This window comes from Psammomys obesus, unplaced genomic scaffold, assembly GCF_907164565.1.
Source record: "Psammomys obesus unplaced genomic scaffold, mPsaObe1.curated_primary_1811, whole genome shotgun sequence".
Classification (NCBI taxonomy): Eukaryota; Metazoa; Chordata; class Mammalia; order Rodentia; family Muridae; genus Psammomys; species Psammomys obesus.
In genome coordinates this window covers 802,830-822,401 of record NW_026594143.1, presented here as the reverse complement: position 1 = coordinate 822,401, position 19,572 = coordinate 802,830, and the positions used below count along the sequence as shown (strand labels likewise).

Below are 19,572 nucleotides of genomic sequence, written 5' to 3'. Positions count from 1 at the left end.
GGTCTGTCTCCGAAGTGATCACTGTTGGATGCTTTTCAATCACTTCACCCTTGTGTGGCTGCCTTACCAGGATACTGTGAAAAGGAAAGTATACAGTCCTAATGAAACTGGATGTGCTGTGATGGGTTTGGGAGCAGTGTTCTCCCTTTTCTGAGGGGCCGGGTGGGGGGAAGGGGATAGGAGGAGGAAGGCTACAATTGAGAAGTAAAGTGAATAACTAAATTTTAAAAAATGGAAAAAAAAAACATTCTGTGTGTATGTTATTATTTTTTAGAATCATTAAGTATGTGAGCTTGGCACATGTGAGCTTGGTAATTCTGCTCATAGCATTTCTTAAATACAGGGTATTGTTTGGCTTATGATGAACACTAAGTAAGTATTCTCCCCTCTGTTGGAATTGATGTTGCAAGGAAACTTCTATCTTTGATTACTTTTTAACTATTAATATTTGTTTCAGTTGAATGATAGAAACCAGACTATCAGTTCACTGACAATAAGGAACTTCATTTTGTTTGTTCATTTATGTTTTGTTTCCTAGTGCATGGGAGTGTGGGGGTGTGGGTGTGGATGTGTGTGTAAGCATGTACCAGATGCTCACACTTGGGACTTGAGACCTGAGATTTACAGGTCTTTGTGCTACTACCAGTACCTTCTAGATATCTAAAATCTGGTATTGGCAGCAGAAGCACTCCAACTAAACTGCTTCTATGACCCACCCTTGGATATGGTTACCTAGCTTCCTTAAATTCTACTATTTTCTGAATGTGGATCTAGGCTCCTGTCAGTTCTGTGAGCTACTAGCAATTTATTGGAAGAGTAGTCACTCTTCTAAATTAACTGGCTTTTATGTTGTTCCAGACACTTGACTAATGTGTCTATAGTCAAAACAGTTTTAATTAGAGCCAGATGCTTATTTCTGGGACAATTTACCAGTGACCTCATCTACATTTCTTGGCAAACAACAGTAAAGTGGTCATTATATGTTTATCTTAGTGTGTAAGTTATTTGGTGCTTTGTGCTTTGGGAGACTTTTTTTTAAGACTTTACTTTTTAAAGTAGTTAATCAAATAGCAGTTTAACAGGATTGGCATGTATCTTTAATTCCAACACTTGGGAGGCATGTGGGTCTCTTAAGTTCCAGGCTAGTCAAGGTTACATAGAGAAACCCTGCTCAAAAAATTTTTTTTGAGTAGAAGGCATGGAAATTTGTAATACCTTGTTTCCATCTATGCAGATGATTTTACATTATCAACATTCCTTCACCAGAATGGCATATTTGTTACAGTTAATGAATCTACATTGATAAGTTGGCATACGAAGATGATAGTTTACATTTGGTTTCATCCTTGGCATTAGAAACTTTGGGGGCTTGAAATGCAGTTTATAGTAGCATGTATTGAACATATTATATAGCATAATTTCACTGTCTTATAAATCTTTTGTACTCTGTTAACTAACTCCTGGCAGTCACTGGTCTTTTTTTTTTTTTTTTTTTACATCTCTATAGTATATTTTCCCAGAATACCATATAGTTAGATTAGTATGGTATGTTTATAGCCTGTTTTTCAGATTAACTTTTTCTTTTGTTTGTTTTTGAGATGGTCTTACTATGTAATTCTTGCTGTCCTGAAACTCACTGTGTAGACCATGCTGGCCCCACGGAGATCTTTCTGCTTCTGCCTCCTAAGTGCTAAGATTAAATGTGTATGCCTCTATGCCTGGCCTTTTAGATTGAGTAAGAATTTTCTATGTCTGTTTCTAAATAGCTCATTTAGTACTAAATACTCCAGTGTCTGATATACCAAAGAATAGTTGCTTCCAAATTTTGACATTTACAAATTAAACTATAGAGTTGTATGCCAGTATTTATGTTGAGGTAAAATTTCAACTCCTTTGGGGAAAACACCAAGGAATACAAATATGATGTCATATCTTATGAGTATGTTTAGTTGTGTAAAGGCATTTTAGCCCTCTTCCAGGTAATCTATGGGAGTTCTTGTTCTACATCCTTGCGAACACTTGATGATGTCAATGTTCTGGGTTTGGTCATTGTAGCAGATCTGTAGTGAGATCTCATTGCTGATTATCAACAGTCTCTTGCAGTGTAGCATCTTTTCGTTAGTTAATTTTCTATCTGTGTATCTTCTCTGGTGAGGTATCTGTTAAAAGTTTCATTGGTTTATTTTTGACTTTCTGGTCTTGTGTATTTTGGATAATTGTTCTCTATATGTTTTTTTCTCTGTCTTCTGGTACTTTGGATTGAACCAAGCAAGCACGTTACCTGTGAGCCATGCCCCAGCTACCTTGATGCCTTTAGCAAATAGTTTCTCTAGTCTAACTTTCTTTTTTTTTTTTTTCTATTTAAAAGAAAGTACAGTATATTTTTTATTTTTTATTTTTGCTTTCTTACATGGTACCCTTGGATATAATCATCACCAAAACCTGTATCATCTAACTTTTTTACTGTTCTCTTCTTGGAGAGAGAAGTATTAGTTTACATTTTACAGATAGGTCTGGGATCCATTTTGAATTGACTTTTCTGAAGAATGTATTGTTGAGACAGGGTTTCTCTGTATAGCCTTGGCTGTCCTGGATTCGCTTTTTAGACCAGGCTGGCCTTGAACTCACAGCAATCTACCTGTCTCTGCCTCCCTGAGTGCTGGTACTACAGGCGTGTTCCACCTTTCCCAGCTCACTCTCCAAAGTACTATGATTATAGGTATGTACTACCATGCCCAACCTAGTCTGGATTTTTTCTTTTTCACGTATGTATACAGCTATTCCAGCACCTTTTTTTTTTTTTTTTTGGGTAAACACCCTCATGCATGTATTGCCTTTGCTTCTTTGTCAAGGATAAGTTGACCAAAATTATATGGGGCTATTTTGGGGTTCTTATTTTCTGTTCCGTTGATTTGTTTGTTCATCTGACTAGTACAAAACCTTATTACTGTGGGTATGTATTGAGTCTTGAAGTGGTGTTGTGCTGGGTTCTCGTTTTTGGCCTCCATATAAACTTGAAAATCAGTTTGTCAGTATTCACAATGTAATTTGATGAGATTTTAGTTGGGGTTGCCTTGAATATGTAGGCCCACTTAGAAAAAACTAACACCTCTTTTTCTTCTTTGAGACGGAGTTTCTGTGTGTAGTCCTGGCTATCCTAGAACTCACTTTGTAGATCAGTCTGGCCTCTACCTAACCTAACAGAGATCTGCCTGAGTCTGCCTCCTGATTGCTGGGATCAAAGGTTTGTGCACCGCTGCCCAGGCAGTAAATCTGAGACAGGGTTTTTCTGTGTAGTCCTGGCCATAGTAGAACTCACTCTGTAGACTAGGCTGGCCTTGAATGCAGAGATTCTGCCTGCCTCTGCCCATCAAGTGCTGAATTAAAGGTGTTGTGTCAGCACTGCCCAGCTAAGAACTGACTTGATAGTATTGATTTATTTAGCTTTGGTTTTGATTTCTTTCATCAGTGATCTGAAGTTCCCCTCATAGAGCTTGAACATATAGTGATACATTGATCGTTAAGTATTTTAGATGGTAATATAAATAGTATTCATTTCAAATCCAGTTGTTCATTGTGGTATATGTAAAAGTAGCTCTGGTAGTCAACCTTGTACTGTGGACATTTCAGGAGGGAGTCTGTATTTGTGGCCATTGAGTGTATCTCTTGGATTTTCTACATAGGTGAAGTGATAGGATACATTTTCCTTCCAAATCTGTATATTTTTTATTTTGGACCTCCCTTAATATTATATACATTCAATGTCCATCCATTCCCAAATTTTATGGTTTTTATTTTTCTTTAGCACTGAAGTCCATTTTATATATGTATCAGATTTTCATTATCCATTCATGTGTTGATGGACATCTAAGTTAGTTCCATTTCCTTGCTATAGTAAATAAAACAACAGACATGGATGTGCAAATATCGCTTATGGTAGGATGGTTATATGTCTTAGAGTAGAGTAGCTGGGTCGTTTGGTAGTTCTATTTTTAAGTTTTTGAAGCAGCCTAAAGTTGGTTTTTCATACTGGTTATATTAATTTGCACTCTGACCAGCACTGGATAATTTTTCTGTCTTTTTTTTCCTCTGTCTTCTGGTACTTGGGAATGAATAAGGATCCCTCTTTCATGGTTTCCTTTCCTATAAACAGCTGTTTTCATTGAGTGAGGTGGTATGACAAAATAGTTTTTATTTTTATTTCCTTGATGACTAGGATGTTTAAAATGTTTAAAATTGTTTCTTTTGTAAACTGTCTACTCAATTCATTACTCATTGATTGAAAGTTGTATTTGCTTAGTATTTAATTTATGCAGTTCTCTGTAAATCTGGATATAAACCTATTGTCTGAAGTATAATTTTTTTAAGATTTATTAATTATTTATACAGCATTCTGCCTGCATGTGTGCCTGCACACCAGAGAGGGCACCAGATCTCATTATAGATGGTCATGAGCCACAGTGTGCTTGCTAGGAGTTGAATTCAGGACCCTTGGAAGAATAGCCAGTGCTCTTAACCTCTGAGCCATCTCTCTAGCCCTGAAGTATAATTTATAACGATTTTCTCCCACTTTGTGGGCTGTCATTGTGTTTTCTTGATAGTTTTGTTTGCTGTATAGAAACTTTGTAATTAGATATTTTCCCTTACTCTGCTCTTGAAATACTACTCAGAGATTTACCTACGGCGAGTGCCCAGAAGAGTATTTCCTGTTTCTGTCTGACTGTGTGAGAGTTTGAGGGGTTAAGGTCTTTGGTTAATTTGTAATTGATTAATGCACAAGGTGAAAGATAGGAATCCAATTTTATCTGGTTTATTTTGTGTATCACTCTTCAGTTTAGTTATTAATCTGTTCTCTAATCTTTATTATTTCTTGCCATTTACTATCTTTGGGATTGGCAGTCTTGAGAGCCTTGATATACTTCTTAGATTATTTATTTGACATCTCTCACTTTTTAATGTGAGTGTTATACGTTTTCCTCTTAGGACTGCCTTGGCTGTGTCCTGAAGGGATCTAACCTAGTAGGTTGTTCTCATTTTCATTTGTCTCTAGGAATTTTTAAATTTCTTCTCATGATTCTTGGATGACTCACTGTTACTTAAAAAATATATTATCTAGTCCCCAAATATTTTTGTAGTTTCTCTTGTTGAAATCTTTTATTTCATTATGATCTAAGGAGACACAAGGAATTACCTTGGCTTTGTTTTTTTTTTTTTTTTTTTTTTGAGACTTTCTTTTATGATAGGATCAGTTTTGGAGGTTCACATGTACTGCTGAGAAAATGCATATTCCCTGCCTGTTAGGTGAAATATTCTACATGTATATGTTAAGTTGATCCCTCTGAAATTTCTTTGACTGTTTTCATTTCAGAAGACCTATGTAAATGAGTGGTGTGTTTACTGACATTCCTCACTATTATTGTGCTTGGACCTATGTGGGTTTTTAAAATGCCTTTTGATGTTTATGAAATTAGTGGCTCCCATTATGCGGCATAAAATTATCTTGATGAATTGTTCCCTTTATTTATACGTAGTCTCCCTTTTTGTCTCTAATTTTGAATTGGAGTCTACTTTATCTGATAAAATTGTAACTACATCTGGTTTATGGTTTCCATTTGCTTGTTCGTTTGTGTTTGTCCTTTGATAGGAGTTTGGGATTATCATTGCTAGCTAAGGGTTTCTTAGAGACAATATAATGCTTCTTGTGTTTTAATTCAGTCCATTAGTCTATTTCTTTTTAATAATGAGTTGAGACAAGGTTATTATAGGGAGGGATTTACTAATTCTTACAGATGTGTTAGGGGATCTGTTTTACTGGATTATTGGTAGTTTTCTTTCATAGTAGTTTTGGGAATTAGCTGGTCATGGTTGTTTGTTTCCTAAGACTGACTTATTTCATCGGTTTCTTTCATAGATTTGTACACTTTCATGTGTTCTCATAAAGGGAAGGCTATTGTTTTGTTCCTCCTCCCTGTATAATTTTCCATTAAGAATTTCTGAAGTGCGAGCTAGGTTGTTGATTGCCATAGTTGGTGTTTGCCTTGAACTATCTTTATTTCTTTATCATTTTCATGAAGATATAACATTCTTGGTTCACAACTATTTACCTTCAGAGTTTGAAATAACTTGATTTCGTGTTTTTTGTTTTGTTTTGGCTTTTATGATTGCTAAGGAAAAGTCTGGGATATTTCTGATGTTTCTGCCTTTGTTGACATTTTTTCTCATGTTACTTCTAGTATTTACTTGGTATTTTTGACATCCTGATTATGATGTGTCATAAGAGTTTCTTCTTTGGTCATGCCTATGTGGATTTTTATATGTCTTATGTGTATAGACGTCTACTTACATAATGCTAGTATTTTGTCTCTGTTCCATTCGATTTTATGTACTCCTTCTACACCTGAATTCTTATATTTGACCTCTTGAGTGTATCTGGACATTTTTGGAAATATCATTCATGATCCTTAATTTATTTTTATTATTTCCCCTGAAATTTATTCTTCTGTGTGGTTGTACTTGTTAATGAAGGTATCTCTTGTGACCATCTCCTTTAATTTTAAGTATTTTTCTTTTGTTTTTTCAGTGATTCAGTTTCTTTGCTGAATTTTCCATATATAAAATACATATAATATAGTTATATATACAATATAATAATATATAATTTCCTCCAATTTCCAAACTGTTTAACTCACTTTGTAGACTATCTTGTTAATGTCTTAGGAAATTTTCCTTAATTTATGCATCTGTTTAAAACTTCTTTATGATCATTGATTTTTTTTTTTTTTTAAGTAAGACTGAAGTCTTTCTCAGACATCTCAGCTATTTCTACAATTTTGGATTCCCTTATAGGGGAGTTGGTTGGTTGTATAATTTTTTTTCACATCTTTCTTGAGTTGAATGGTCTTTCAGCTTTGATTGTCCCTTCTGAGTATCTCTGGATATTTTGTTTTCTATAATTTGTCATGCATGAAGTTCAGCTATGGAGACTGGTGAACTTGAGTGTTCATTTGTCAAATGGAGTCACTGAGGCTATCCTGTCTTGCCTGTGTGTCTGCACGACCAAAGGTGGGGTTGCAGCCAGAGCATCAAAGTAGCTAGATGGAATAAAAAGACTCCTTGGATTCTATGAACCTGTTGGGCAAATACCAAATATTAGACTCACTGTGGTCTGTTTTCTGTATTGGGGCTGTGGGTAGAACTACAAGACCTCTGGACCACAGGAGTATAGACGTCCCAGTCCTTCAGTGAGGTGACTGCTGGAACCTCAGAAGTCAAAATCCAAGATCCACACTGCCCCTTGAGACTACTGGAGTAAAACTTTAGTCTCTCAGGGATCCTTGGAGCCACTGGGGCTGGATACCCAGTCATATAGTCTTTTCTGGTCCCTTTGGAATCAGAGGTCTGAACTTGTGGTTCTTCCTAAGCCTGGTTCCATCCTGCACTCCTGAGGGTTCCGTCATAGCTACCAAATGGGAGAGAATAGATCCCTGGGGCACCAAGGTTCAGGTTAGCCCAGGATGCCAGGCAAGCACTCCACCGACAAGAAGCCACAGGGAAGTCACGTGGTAGAGCTTTCAAAGCAGTCTGCTTATAAGAGCATGGGGTAGAGTCTTGGACCAGTCTGACAGGCCACCAAGGTAGGCAGCTAGGAAGGACAACTTCAAGGTGACTGGAGAGGCAAACAACATTGAGAATTCTTTATATAATATATTCTAAGTAATGTACATGGTTTGCAATTATTTTCTCCCAATAGGCTTTTATATACATTTTATGTTTAAGTCTGGAACATTTTCTGTTAATTTTATAAAAATTTAATTAAATGGATTTGTGCATGTGTGTGGCCATGTGCATTTGAGTTCAGGTTCCTGTGGTGTTTAGAAGAGGGCTTTGATCCCTTTGAGATGGAGTTATATGTAGTTGTGAACCATCTGAAGTGGGTGCTAAGAATTGAACTTGGGTCTTCTGCAAGAGCAGTACAACTTGCCAAGCCATTTCTCTAGCCTCTTGAATTAATTTATATAAGCTATGACACTCAGGTCATAGAGTATCAACTGTATTATGAATGTCTTCTTGTTCTGACCACTTTTTTGTTTTGTTGTGTTATTTTGGAGAAAAGGTTTTTCTGTGTAGCCTTGGCTGTCCTTGACTGGCTTTGTAGACCAGGCTGGTCTTGAACTTATAGACATGCACTGTGACCAACTTGTTCTGACAACTTTTATTGACATGTTTCCTTGAGAGTACTTGGGTGTATTTGAATTCGTATATCTGGTTTTAAAAATCTTATTTCATTGATACACTTCCCTGTTCCTCCTTAGTCTGCACTATTGGTGTGTGTCTGTGTTGTATACATACGTACATGTGCACTTGTATCTTAATATTGTGCAGGATGATGAAATAGTGTAGAATGGCAGAAATATTTGCTAAGGGTTTGGGAAATGATGACCAAAGAATACAAGATTTCTTTTTAGGAGAGTGAATTCCAGCAGTATTATATAACATTGTGAGAAAAGTTAATAGACATATGAAAATTGTTGAGAGTAGATTTTATATTTTTCACACCCCAAAAATGTAGGTTAATTAAATCTTTTAGCAATTCTACAAATTGTGTATAATTCAAAACCTGTTGGAAACCATAACTGACCCTGTGTAGAAATAATCTTGTCTCCAAAAATAGTGATTTACCCATGAGAACGGACAATCCCCCTTTCCTGATCTATTGGCAACTAAGGATTGTTGGGAGGCACATCATTTTTTTCTGGTCTAGTCACTGTGAAGTCGTTCTTGCTTCAGCAAGCAACCTCCCACCAGTGTTCTGACAAGAAACTTTAATTTCTGCTCATTGGGGCACACACAAAAAGAAGTAATGAAAGTAGGAGGGATCTTGCTGAGAAGAAGCAGGTTCGAAGCAGGAATGGGAGAGAGCAAGATTGGCATGGGTTGGGAATTGAAAAAAAAAAAAACTAAAATTTTAATGGAGCTGTGCGAACTGAGAAAAATAATTATTCTTGTTTTTAGTTTTCACAGTTATTTCCTATTGTCATTTCTTTGCTTTTCATATATACTTTGGAATAGTTCAGGTCTATTTTTGAGTCTTGCTGGGCTTGGAGTAGGAATATTATCAAACTTGTATGTTATTTTTAGGAGATTTGACATCTACTATGTTGAATCTTAAGGATAGCATGTGTGTGCATGCACATAGGTGTGCTTGCCAGTGAATATGTGTTTGAGATCAGAGTTCAGCTTTGAGTACCTTCCTCTATTGTTCTCCACCATATTTTTTAAGACAATCTCTGACTGAACCTGAGTTTTTCTGCTTTTGTTAGACTGGCTGACCACTGTGTCCCCAGGATCCACCTGTTTCTACCCCACCTACTCCAATCACTGTAGTTACAGCCTATCGCTGCTATGGTTGACTTTTATCATGGGTTCTGGGTAACTGAAGTCAACTCTTTATGCTTACATTGCAAGTGCTTTTATCACTAAATTGTCTGCCTGGCCCCTCTAGGAGGTGTTTTATAAATGTGGGATTTGTTTTTAAATGTAGATGATATTTTGTATAGAAATAGGGATAGTTGCATTTTCTGGTATGTGTACCTGTTACTTTCTTTTGTGTGGTATACTATTTGAGGGCTAGAATTTCTAACATTCTGTTTGAATAAAAGTGATATTATTCTGTTTGAATAATATTGATATTGTTCCCCATTCATTCTAAAGGGAAAGCATGCATCAGTTATTTGAGTTGTATAATGTTGGGGCTGATTGCTACTTCCTCTAGCAGAATACTTCTTGTAGCAGAAGCAGTTTAATTGCTTCTCTGCAAATAACTGCATCTCTCTAATAATGGCAATCTGGTTTTAGCTGTAAAATCTTTTGTAAGAAAAGAACAACAAAAAACCCAAGCCTTGAATTTAACTGTTTAAATTGCTCAGTATATGGGTTCTATTCCATGGTTTAAGATTGTTGGTCTCGTTTTAGGTATTTTGAAGTTGTTGGTAAGAGTTATCTTGTTCATTTGTGTTAGATGATAAGGTAGTTTTAAAGGGAATTTTTAGTTACATATTCTAAATATTATTAATTATAGAGGAATGTTGTTTAGTATTCCAATACTGTATTTAGGTGGTAAATATTCAAAGTGATGATATGCTGTTACTTTGATTTATATTTGTGTTAAAAATGACAGCCTCATAAATATTTAAATATTATGTGCCCATCATTAAAACAATAATTATGAACATCCTGAATATTTTTTACCAGTTCTTCCTAAATGCCCATTGGAATAGATTCAAGCAAAATAGGCCAGAAACTACCTAGAAAATATGTATGTGTTCTTGCATGGCTACCTTCTATAGTTAGTACTAGATCATTCTAAAGAGCCTGCATTCTACCTCTACTACTGTGCATGTGTCGTCTTTGATAATAGAAATGTTGTTTTCTTACCACACTTTGGTCAGTGTATCTTTTAGGACTTAATCTGTTACTAAAGATCCCAGGGATTACATGGGTCTGATCAGACTGTTACATACTCTTGGTCCTTCTGAGTTACGTGATCTTACTAATTTAGATTGTGTTCCAGAGTAGGTGTCTTACACATTGTTACACATTGTTTTCTAATTTTTTAAAGGACTGTCTTTGTTGTTATGATACAATTTATCTTACTGCTAAAAGGCACATTGCTAAAACCATCAGATGTAATCCTTGTGGTTAGCCATGAATTAACACTGGTGCAGGCCTGGAAAGGGTTTATTTTGGCTTATGCTACTACATCACGTAGTCCATCCTCAGGAGTCAGGGAAGGAACCCAAATAGAAACCTAGAGTCTTGAGCTGAACCAGAGACTATGGAGAGAAACATTTCACTGCCTTGCTCCTGCTGTTCTGCTCAGCCTTCTTTTTTATATATGCCAGTACCACCTGCCCAGGGATGTCACCATCTAGAGTGGGCTGGGCCTTCCACATCAGTCATTAAGAAAATCTACAGACGACAGGCAGCCTGGAGGCATTATGAATTGACATTTTGATTAATTTCCTTTCTCAAGTATTTTCTGTAGATATAGGTTTATATTTAGTTGCTTTTTGAGATAGCTCTGTTGCCCAACCTAACCTTGAATTCCTGTTGATCTTTCTGCTTCAGCCTGGGGTTGCAGATGTGAACCACTGCTTGATTTAATAGAGTTGCATTCCATGTTAAAACGTTTTTACTTAATCATGAACTTGAACTTCTCTGTTACATAATTATTTGCAATATTTTTAGCAGTTATACAGTCAGTTTAAAAACCAATGGAGGGCTGGAGAAATCGTAGTTACAACAAGCACTTGTTCCCAGTACCTATATGGTGGCTCACAACCATCTTTATCTCTAATTCCAGGAGAGCCAATGATTTCGGGTCTTGGGTCCCAGGCCTGCATGTGCTATACATATATGTGAGCAACACACACACATAAAATAAATAATAAAAATTTAAAACAGTTGTATTGGGATTTTTTTTTTTACTTCCTGAGTTTCCACTTTTACACAGTTACGCAATATAAATTAATGTGGTTAAATATTTGTGTACATCTTAAGACTTTGGTTAAATTCCCAGAAGTGGAATCACTGTCCACACCCCCCAGAATTAGAGACTTCTGGTGAGTTTTTCTATCCTGAGGTATCAAGAAACGTTGTATACTTAACTGTCAATAAAGGATTTGAAATCCCTATAAAAGGAGAGAAAAAAAAAAGCCTTTTTGTTTTGGCTTATTTTGGCATTAGGCTTATTGTGACAGAGTTTGTGGGCCAGCTGTATCTACAGACATTCTTTCCTTCTTCCTCTCATTTCTCTTTTCCTCTCCTTTCCTCTCCTTTCCTCTCCTCTCCTCTCCTCTCCCTCCACCCCTCTTTCTTCTAGGCAGTTTTTCTCTTGTGTCCCTCCCAAGTGCTAGGATTAAGGGTGTTTGCTACCACCACCTGACCAAAGATATTCTTTACCTTCTTCTATCTCATAGCCATATCCATGAATTAGCATGACATAACTCCAGTGTTTCTATAATAAGGTTTCTTGCATAGTGTTCATCCAATTTTTTTGTATGTTTTAGAATATAGAACTCTAGATTATATGCAACTTCATGTTCTCTTAACTTTGGGGATTTTCTTTTCAGATCTTAAAGCAGAAAATTGGAATCATGAAAGTAGACAGGACTAAACTGAAAAAGACACCTACTGAGGCTGTGAGTATCCAAGGTTGTTTTGCCCATTTTCTTCATTTCAGGAAGAAAAATCATTGTGACCAGTTCAACTGTTCTGATCTTCCAGATAAATATGCCCAGTTTATACAAAGTGTTACTACAGCGACTTTTGAGGCTAGGAGAAATAGATCTCTTGTAGAGTGTTTGTCCAGCATGCATGAGGCCTTGGGTTCCATTCTGAACACTACGAAAGAAAAAAGTACTACCTTGCCTTTTTAACTTCTTTTGATTAAAAGTTAGTAGCTAAGTGACCAGTGGAAAAGGAGTAGTGAACAGTACTCTGTAGATGTAGGTTCCTAAAATGGGCTCTCAGACTACAATATAAGAATTGAAAGACAGTATAACAATGGAAAAAGTAGATGTAGAGTCAAATTTGACTGTAGCTATTAAAATTCAGGCTTTTTTGATTGGTTTTTGGAAACAAAGGGTAAGTTCATAGACTTTTATTAGTTTTCTTTGTTTCATTTTGTATTTTGATGTTGGAATATGTTTATTACTAAATGTCATATATTGACCATATTAATTTTCTTATTGTATAGTTATAATTTGATTTTGATTTGTTTTTAGCGTCTAAATATTGATATCTGTAATATTTGAAAGTGAAGAATAAAAAGTCTTAAGGAATTAAGATTTAAAAAAATAAGACAGTGCCATCAGTGTAAGAATCTACTGATACGAGAATTGAAAATCAGGACAATCTAGAGTACATAAGAACTTAATAGAGGGATTATGTATTGTGGGAAAGAACAGTATTAGTCAATAAAATGTGCCAAGACAATTAATTTTGATTTTGGTGGGATGGTGTGGGGTACTGTTTTACTGAAGTACATAAATCATCAAGTCAGATATTTTTGAAAGAAATTATAGGAGAAGTAGAATATACAGGTGAATGTTTACCTTGTCTTAGGTGGGGATTGCCCTTCCAAGCATTAAAGCAAAGGACAAAAAACCAAAATGGAAATGTAAAATACCATATCCAAAATAAAAGGACACATGACAATAGCCATTCTAACAGGTATGAGGTAATATCTCATTATGATTTTGATTTGCATTTCCCTGATTATTAGTGATGTTGAGTACCTTTGTATGTGCCATTTGGCCATTTATATGTCTTTGGAAAAAGGTCTTTTCAAATTTCTTTGCCCACTTTAAAATTGGGTTATTTGTTTTTTGTTTTTTTTTTTCCGCTACAAAGTTTCTTAAATATTTTTTCCGCTACAAAGTTTCTTATATATTTTTTAAAGTAACCTCCAGAAGAATGAGAAGTGAAATAAGTTATCACAGAGGAACAAATGTTCCTCTAATATGGGGCATCTAAAATAGTCAAAGGTATGTAAGTAGGCAACAGAATGAATGGTGGTTATCAGGGGAGGGAAGGGTGAAATTGTTCTATGGCTATGTTTAATTTAGTTATACAAGTGAGTAAAAGCTGGGTGTGGTGGCCCATGCCTGTAATCCTATCACCTAGGAGACTGAGGCAAAAAGACCACAAGTTCAGGGGCAGCCTGGGGTACAAAGTGATATACCCCATTTGAAAAGAAAAAGGATTAAGTTCCAGAACTTTACAGTTACAGGTTAATTATTGTGTACTATTAAGAATTTTGTTGGGAATAAATTTCATGTCAATTGTACTTAACACACACACACATACATAAAGGGCCACAAGGAAACTTGGAACTGATGTTTTTCACCTGGAACGTGGTGATGGTGAAATGAGTGTATGTATCCATCTAAACTCACCAAATTATGCAAATTATGTGCTGTTTTGTATGCCACTTATTATCACAATTAAGCTCAGTTAGGTGGGGAGTCATGGGACATGACAAGGTGTAGAAAATATTTGTAACCCAGTGTAGTTAATATCTCTCATGCTAAGTTAATAGCAATGAATATCCCAATGACAAAATGGGCATAAAAACCTTTCAGAGAAGGAACAAAGTGAGTAAACTAGAAAGAATCGATTTTACAGGTGATCAGAGAAATGCAAATTTTATTTTTTATGCTAAGTGAATTGTAAGGCTCATATAGCCACACTTATCTAATTTCCTAGCTTCATAAGATTACTTAGAGTATAAAGTCACTGACTAGATGTGTTTTAAGGCTTGAATTGCCTATTTTACCGAAGCAATGTAGAACATTGCCCAGTTTCTCATACTGGTGTTAGTACTAGGTTTTATTTTTAAGAAATGTTTTTTTTTTAATTAGCATATTGGCAGCATTGCAAAGTATTTCCCCTCTAGCTTTGCAAAGTATTTCCCCCCTAGCTTTGATATCTGTGGAAACAAATTTTGTGTAAATCCTGGTCACTGGTATGAAGCTTTGATCTGACAGATGGCTTGCCTTTTCCTATGAGTGGAGACAGTCTCATTTGGTTTGCATTTATGTAGCAGAGAGGGGAAAGATACAGTAAGTCTTATGATTAGAAAACACAAGCACCTTAAATGATTTAAATGTGTGTCATAGATAAACCCTGTGAAAATTTTGGTTGGGGTGGGTCTACTACATCAAGAAAGGTTTTTTGGGCCCATGAGATGGCTCACCACATAAAAGCACTTACCATTTAAGCTCTATGAGCTCAGCCCTTAGAACCCAATAAGGTGAAGAAAACCAATTCTGCATGGTTGTCTTCTGACATCTGTACATATTTATTTTTTCTCTCCTCCTCCTTGCTGTCCACCTCTATCTCTTTCCCTCCCCCTTTCCTTCAACTGCTCCCTCTCTCATTAAACAATAATTTCCTCAGTCACAAGTCTAAGGGATGTTGGAACATTTCTTTGAAAACAAAAGGCAAGGGCTGGGTATGGTGGTACAAGCTTTTTAATCCTAGCACTTGGGAGGCCGAGGCAGGTGAATCTCTTTAATTCAAGACCGACTTGGTGTATATAGGGAGAACAAGGGGTATAGGGAGACCATGTCTCAGAAAGAAAGAGAAAAATGAGCCATTTGCTTTATTTTATATACACATAAAAAAAAGAGGAACCTGATACTTGAGTTTGGGAAGTAACATTTAAGTATCCTATTTCACTCTATTCCTTTGTAATCTCTAAAGCATTTAGTGGGCAACAATGAAATGCTGGTGAGGTTGAGGTCTAGAAGAATGGCAAAAGGGTCCAGCTTGCTATATTGCAAGTTTCCCTTGTGTGTGTATGGCTTGTTCAAGTAGACCCACGTATATCACATACGTGTGTTTGTTATAATGCCAAGCAGAGTCTTTTGGCAAGCCTGAGGTCAGTCATAGGCAAAATCTTAAGTTTAGCGAAGGGCATAATATATTTTACCTACAACTGTTTTGCATTCAAGCAGCTTCTGGTTCGAATACCATATACCATGGACATACCAAGTTATTATAAGACCCAAATATTAACAACAAAATGGGTATTACCTAAACTACAGAATCATAAAATTGAATTTTCTAAGTGTGCCATTAGAAATTTAAATAGCTATACTTTATACTAGATCCAAGTAAGTAGAGAAGAGATAGAAGAACTGTGTGAATGAGTGGTTCACATTTTCTGTTTTCTGTTATTCTGGTTCACTGTTTCTCCTACAGCAAATACTTAAAAAAAAAAAAAAAAAAAGAGGGAGAGGGGAGGTCAAGCCTGGTTTATTGAAGAATTTGATGCTAAGGGTTTTTCATACATTATACAAATTTGAGGTAGATCTAGTAAGGTTGAGAATTTGGCTTAAAGAAAACCGTCCTTTTAAAATATTATACTCAATAATAATATTTGGAGTTTCCTTTAGCTTTAGTTCTCACAACAGCATTGTTGGATATCTAGACAGTAACTTAACTCTAGATGGTAACTTATCTCTTGGATGAGGATGCTGAAATTCAAAGAAAAACTCACTTTAAATCTGAATCCCGTGTTCTTTGTTTAAATACTGAGACAGCATGCTCATTTCAAAACAAAACAAAACAAACAAACAAAAAACTATTGTGTGTACTTGGACTTACTCTTCAAGCCAGCTTATTAGGTTGTGTATTCCTGGTAAGTAAATGGACAGTAAGTAGGACTCACTTGTAATCAAACAGTTTAGTAATCATAAAACAAAAATCATCGAGTGTAGATTTGTTTGATTCCAAAGCCAGCTTTATTTCCATGGCACCATTTATAGAGTTAAACGAAAAGTGTTACTACTTTTCCCACCTGTTGTCCATTAATAGAATGCTTTCCAGTCTCAGTCCCTATACCATTTTCCTTTCCACTTTCAGAACCTTTATTATAAACTCTCAATCCACTCCTTGATACCTGATAAATGGTCCTGTTCACCAGTACAAGAGATCAGGAATGTATGGAAATGGGAACAACAAGTAAGAATGGAGTCTTAGTTTTACAAAGTTCAGAAGCTCTATGCTGTTTTCTAATTCAAGGTTTAATATTGTAGAAAAATAAACCGTTGCTAGCCTTTCCCTTTAACTGAATTTGTTCAGGATCTCTCTTTCTCTCTCTTTTTTCTTGTCCCCCCACCCCCGACTCATTATAACAATACCAGACATTCTGGTTACCTTTTAGACTATGTGGCAGATTAATTAATTCTACTTTTAGTGCTGCTTAGTTTTACTTTTGTTGTCATTGTACTGCTGAGTAGTTTGTCTACATATACAGGTTTATTCAGATCGAAACAAATGCATAGTGAATTGTTGGGAATGAAAAGTATTTTCTCATGAGGTTTCTATCATAACCCCAGGCGGTCTTATAATAAGCAAGAGTTGAATTGCTTTGTGGGTTTAAGGGTCACTTATCTCATTCTTCTTTGTTTCTCCCTCATTCTAAAACACCTTTTGTGAATACTTGTTTATTTTTCTTAGCCTGCAGACTGCAGAGCCTTAATAGACAAACTTAAAGTTTGTAATGATGAGCAACTCCTCTTGGAACTGCAACAAATCAAAACATGGAATATTGGCAAGGTATGTAAACTCATGATAACAGAAGATGGGGGTGCATGATATTTATTAGTACATCATTTTGTATGCTTTGATAATGACAAGAGAAACCACAATGGAATAGCATGATTCCATAGTCACTTAAAAGTGTCTATGTGTATCATAGCACTAGACCACTGGCATTGAGCCTGAATTGTTGCCAAGAAACCTAAGAAAATAAAAAACCAATGTGTTGGGTTCAGTTATTGCCAAGTCTGATCCCTGCATCCCTAATAATGGATGGAAAGAACCAATTCCCTCATAATTATTCTCTGGCCTCTATTTGTGTGCTGTGGTGCTCACACACAAATAAACCAATGTTTTAAAAAGTAAAAACAAAAATTTCAGTCTTAAAAGAATAAAACTATACTCCAAAGTGCCCATTCAGTGTTATTACCATTATTATTCTTTTGCTGAAGGGGCTCACTGTGTGACCCAGGCTTGTCTTAGACTCCGGATCCTTCTACCTTAGCCTCCTCAATACTAACATTACTAGAGCACACCACATTTCCCAACCACTTTTATCATATTTTTATGTTCTCTTTATCCTTCTCTCTAGTGTGAGTTATATCACTGGGTGGATCTGTTGGATCGCTTTGATGGAATTTTGGCAGATGCTGGACAAACAGTGGAGAATATGTCATGGATGCTTGTATGTGATAGGCCAGAAAAAGAACAGCTAAAAATGCTTCTATTGGCTGTATTGAACTTCACAGCCTTGCTTATTGAATACAGCTTTTCTCGGCATCTCTACAGTTCCATAGAGGTAAGGGAATATAAGAGTATGTGGTTTGTGAGTATGTGGTTTGTTCTTAACCATAACTGTGCATATCTATGAACAAGGGAATTTGTATTTCTTATGGTTTGTTCCTTTCCTTTTCATTGTGGAGAGTAAATTTTTCAGCTTCTAAGATAATAGTGTGTGTGGGAGTTTTGCTTAGTGGGAGTGTACTTGCCTAATGTGTGTTCAGTTCTCAGAACTGCAAGAGGAAAGCCATAATAGTAGGGCATTTCTTAGGCATAAATATGAACCATCTTAGGGTTGATGGAAAAGGTTCTCTATTTCATACTTACTTTACCTTTTCAAGATGTAAGGAGTATAACACACCTGTTGAAGTATTTTATGTAATATATAGTAATCTTTGTACCAGATTATTAAAGATGTTACAAGTTTTTTTTTTCTTTTTTTTTTTTTTTTAAGACAGAGTTTGTCTGTTGGCTGCCCTGGATTTGCTCTGTAGACCAGGCTGGCCTCGAACTCATAACAATACTCCTTCCTCTGCCTCTCTGAGTGGTGGGATTAAAGGTGTGTGGCATCATGCTCAGCTCCAAGTTATTCTTAAACTATTAAAAATAGTTTGATTTCCTTATATTAACGTTTACATTTTTCAATGTCTTCTATTCTAAATACATACAGTCCTTATCATACCCGTGGATGGGATTAGTAACCCCTTCCAGTATGCCAAATTTTGTAGATTCTTGTTTCTTATTCAAAATGGTATATTTGCATGCAACCTATGTATATCTTTGTAAATCCTCATCTCAAGATTATTTGCAATATCTATCACAATTATTATTTTTGTTCTTATGACCAAATTGCTTACTAGAAACAACTAAAGAAAGGAAACTTTTAATTAGGTTCTTGGTGTTAGGGGACAGAGTCCATCCTAGCAAAGAAGGTGGTAGGCAGCTTCCCAGTGGGGGAGCATGGCAGTTGTATACTCTTTTTTTGTTTGTTTGCTTGTTCATTTGTTTTAATAATCAGAAAGGTCAAGGTTCAACCCCAGTGACCTATTTCTAAAAATTTCCACAACCTTGAAAAACTGTTCCACTAGCTGCTGACCAAGGGTTCAAATACAAGCCTATGTGGCAACATTTTACATTCAAATTATAGCAATGTGTGTGTGTATGCAGTGTTAATAATTAACCTTGTCTAGAAATATTAACCAAAATGTGTATGGAGGTACACCTCTAAAAATATATCCATGGTAAATTGAATGGATGGATGTGAGTAGGACTTAGTTATGAGAGCCCATGATAACCTCTGTACCCCAAGAGACGAAAGTGGACAGAATAATCCATGAGTTTTAAAAATGGTCAAAAGGAGACTGGAGAGATGGCTTAAAAATTAGGATACTTAATTGCAAAGGATTTGGGTTTGGATTCCTAGTAGACACGGGAGACACGAGGAAGCTCACAACTATCTGTAACTCCAGTTCCAGTGGATTTTACTACTCTTCTGACCTTTGGGGCTGTCAGGCATTCACATGATACACAGACATACATTGAGACAAACACTCAAATAAAATAACTACAAATTTAACCGTCAGAAAATACTGTAAGAAGAAATTATTTTCCTTTATGCCAACTTGATTACCTTGTTACCACCCTTTTGTTAATTATTTTATTTTCAATCAACAATAAGTGGAA

The 19,572-nt window shown here is 35.9% G+C and overlaps 1 protein-coding gene across 1 annotated transcript in view; it reads left to right on the top strand.

Moving 5' to 3' along the window:
- Huwe1 (HECT, UBA and WWE domain containing E3 ubiquitin protein ligase 1) overlaps nucleotides 1-19,572 on the top strand; it is a 138,242-nt gene that overhangs the window by 20,622 nt on the left and 98,048 nt on the right. The window contains 3 exon segments of the mRNA XM_055617925.1: nucleotides 12,132-12,200; nucleotides 17,029-17,127; nucleotides 17,702-17,908. Of these exon segments, the coding sequence (XP_055473900.1) occupies nucleotides 12,156-12,200; nucleotides 17,029-17,127; nucleotides 17,702-17,908 (351 nt within the window). The 5' untranslated portion in view covers nucleotides 12,132-12,155.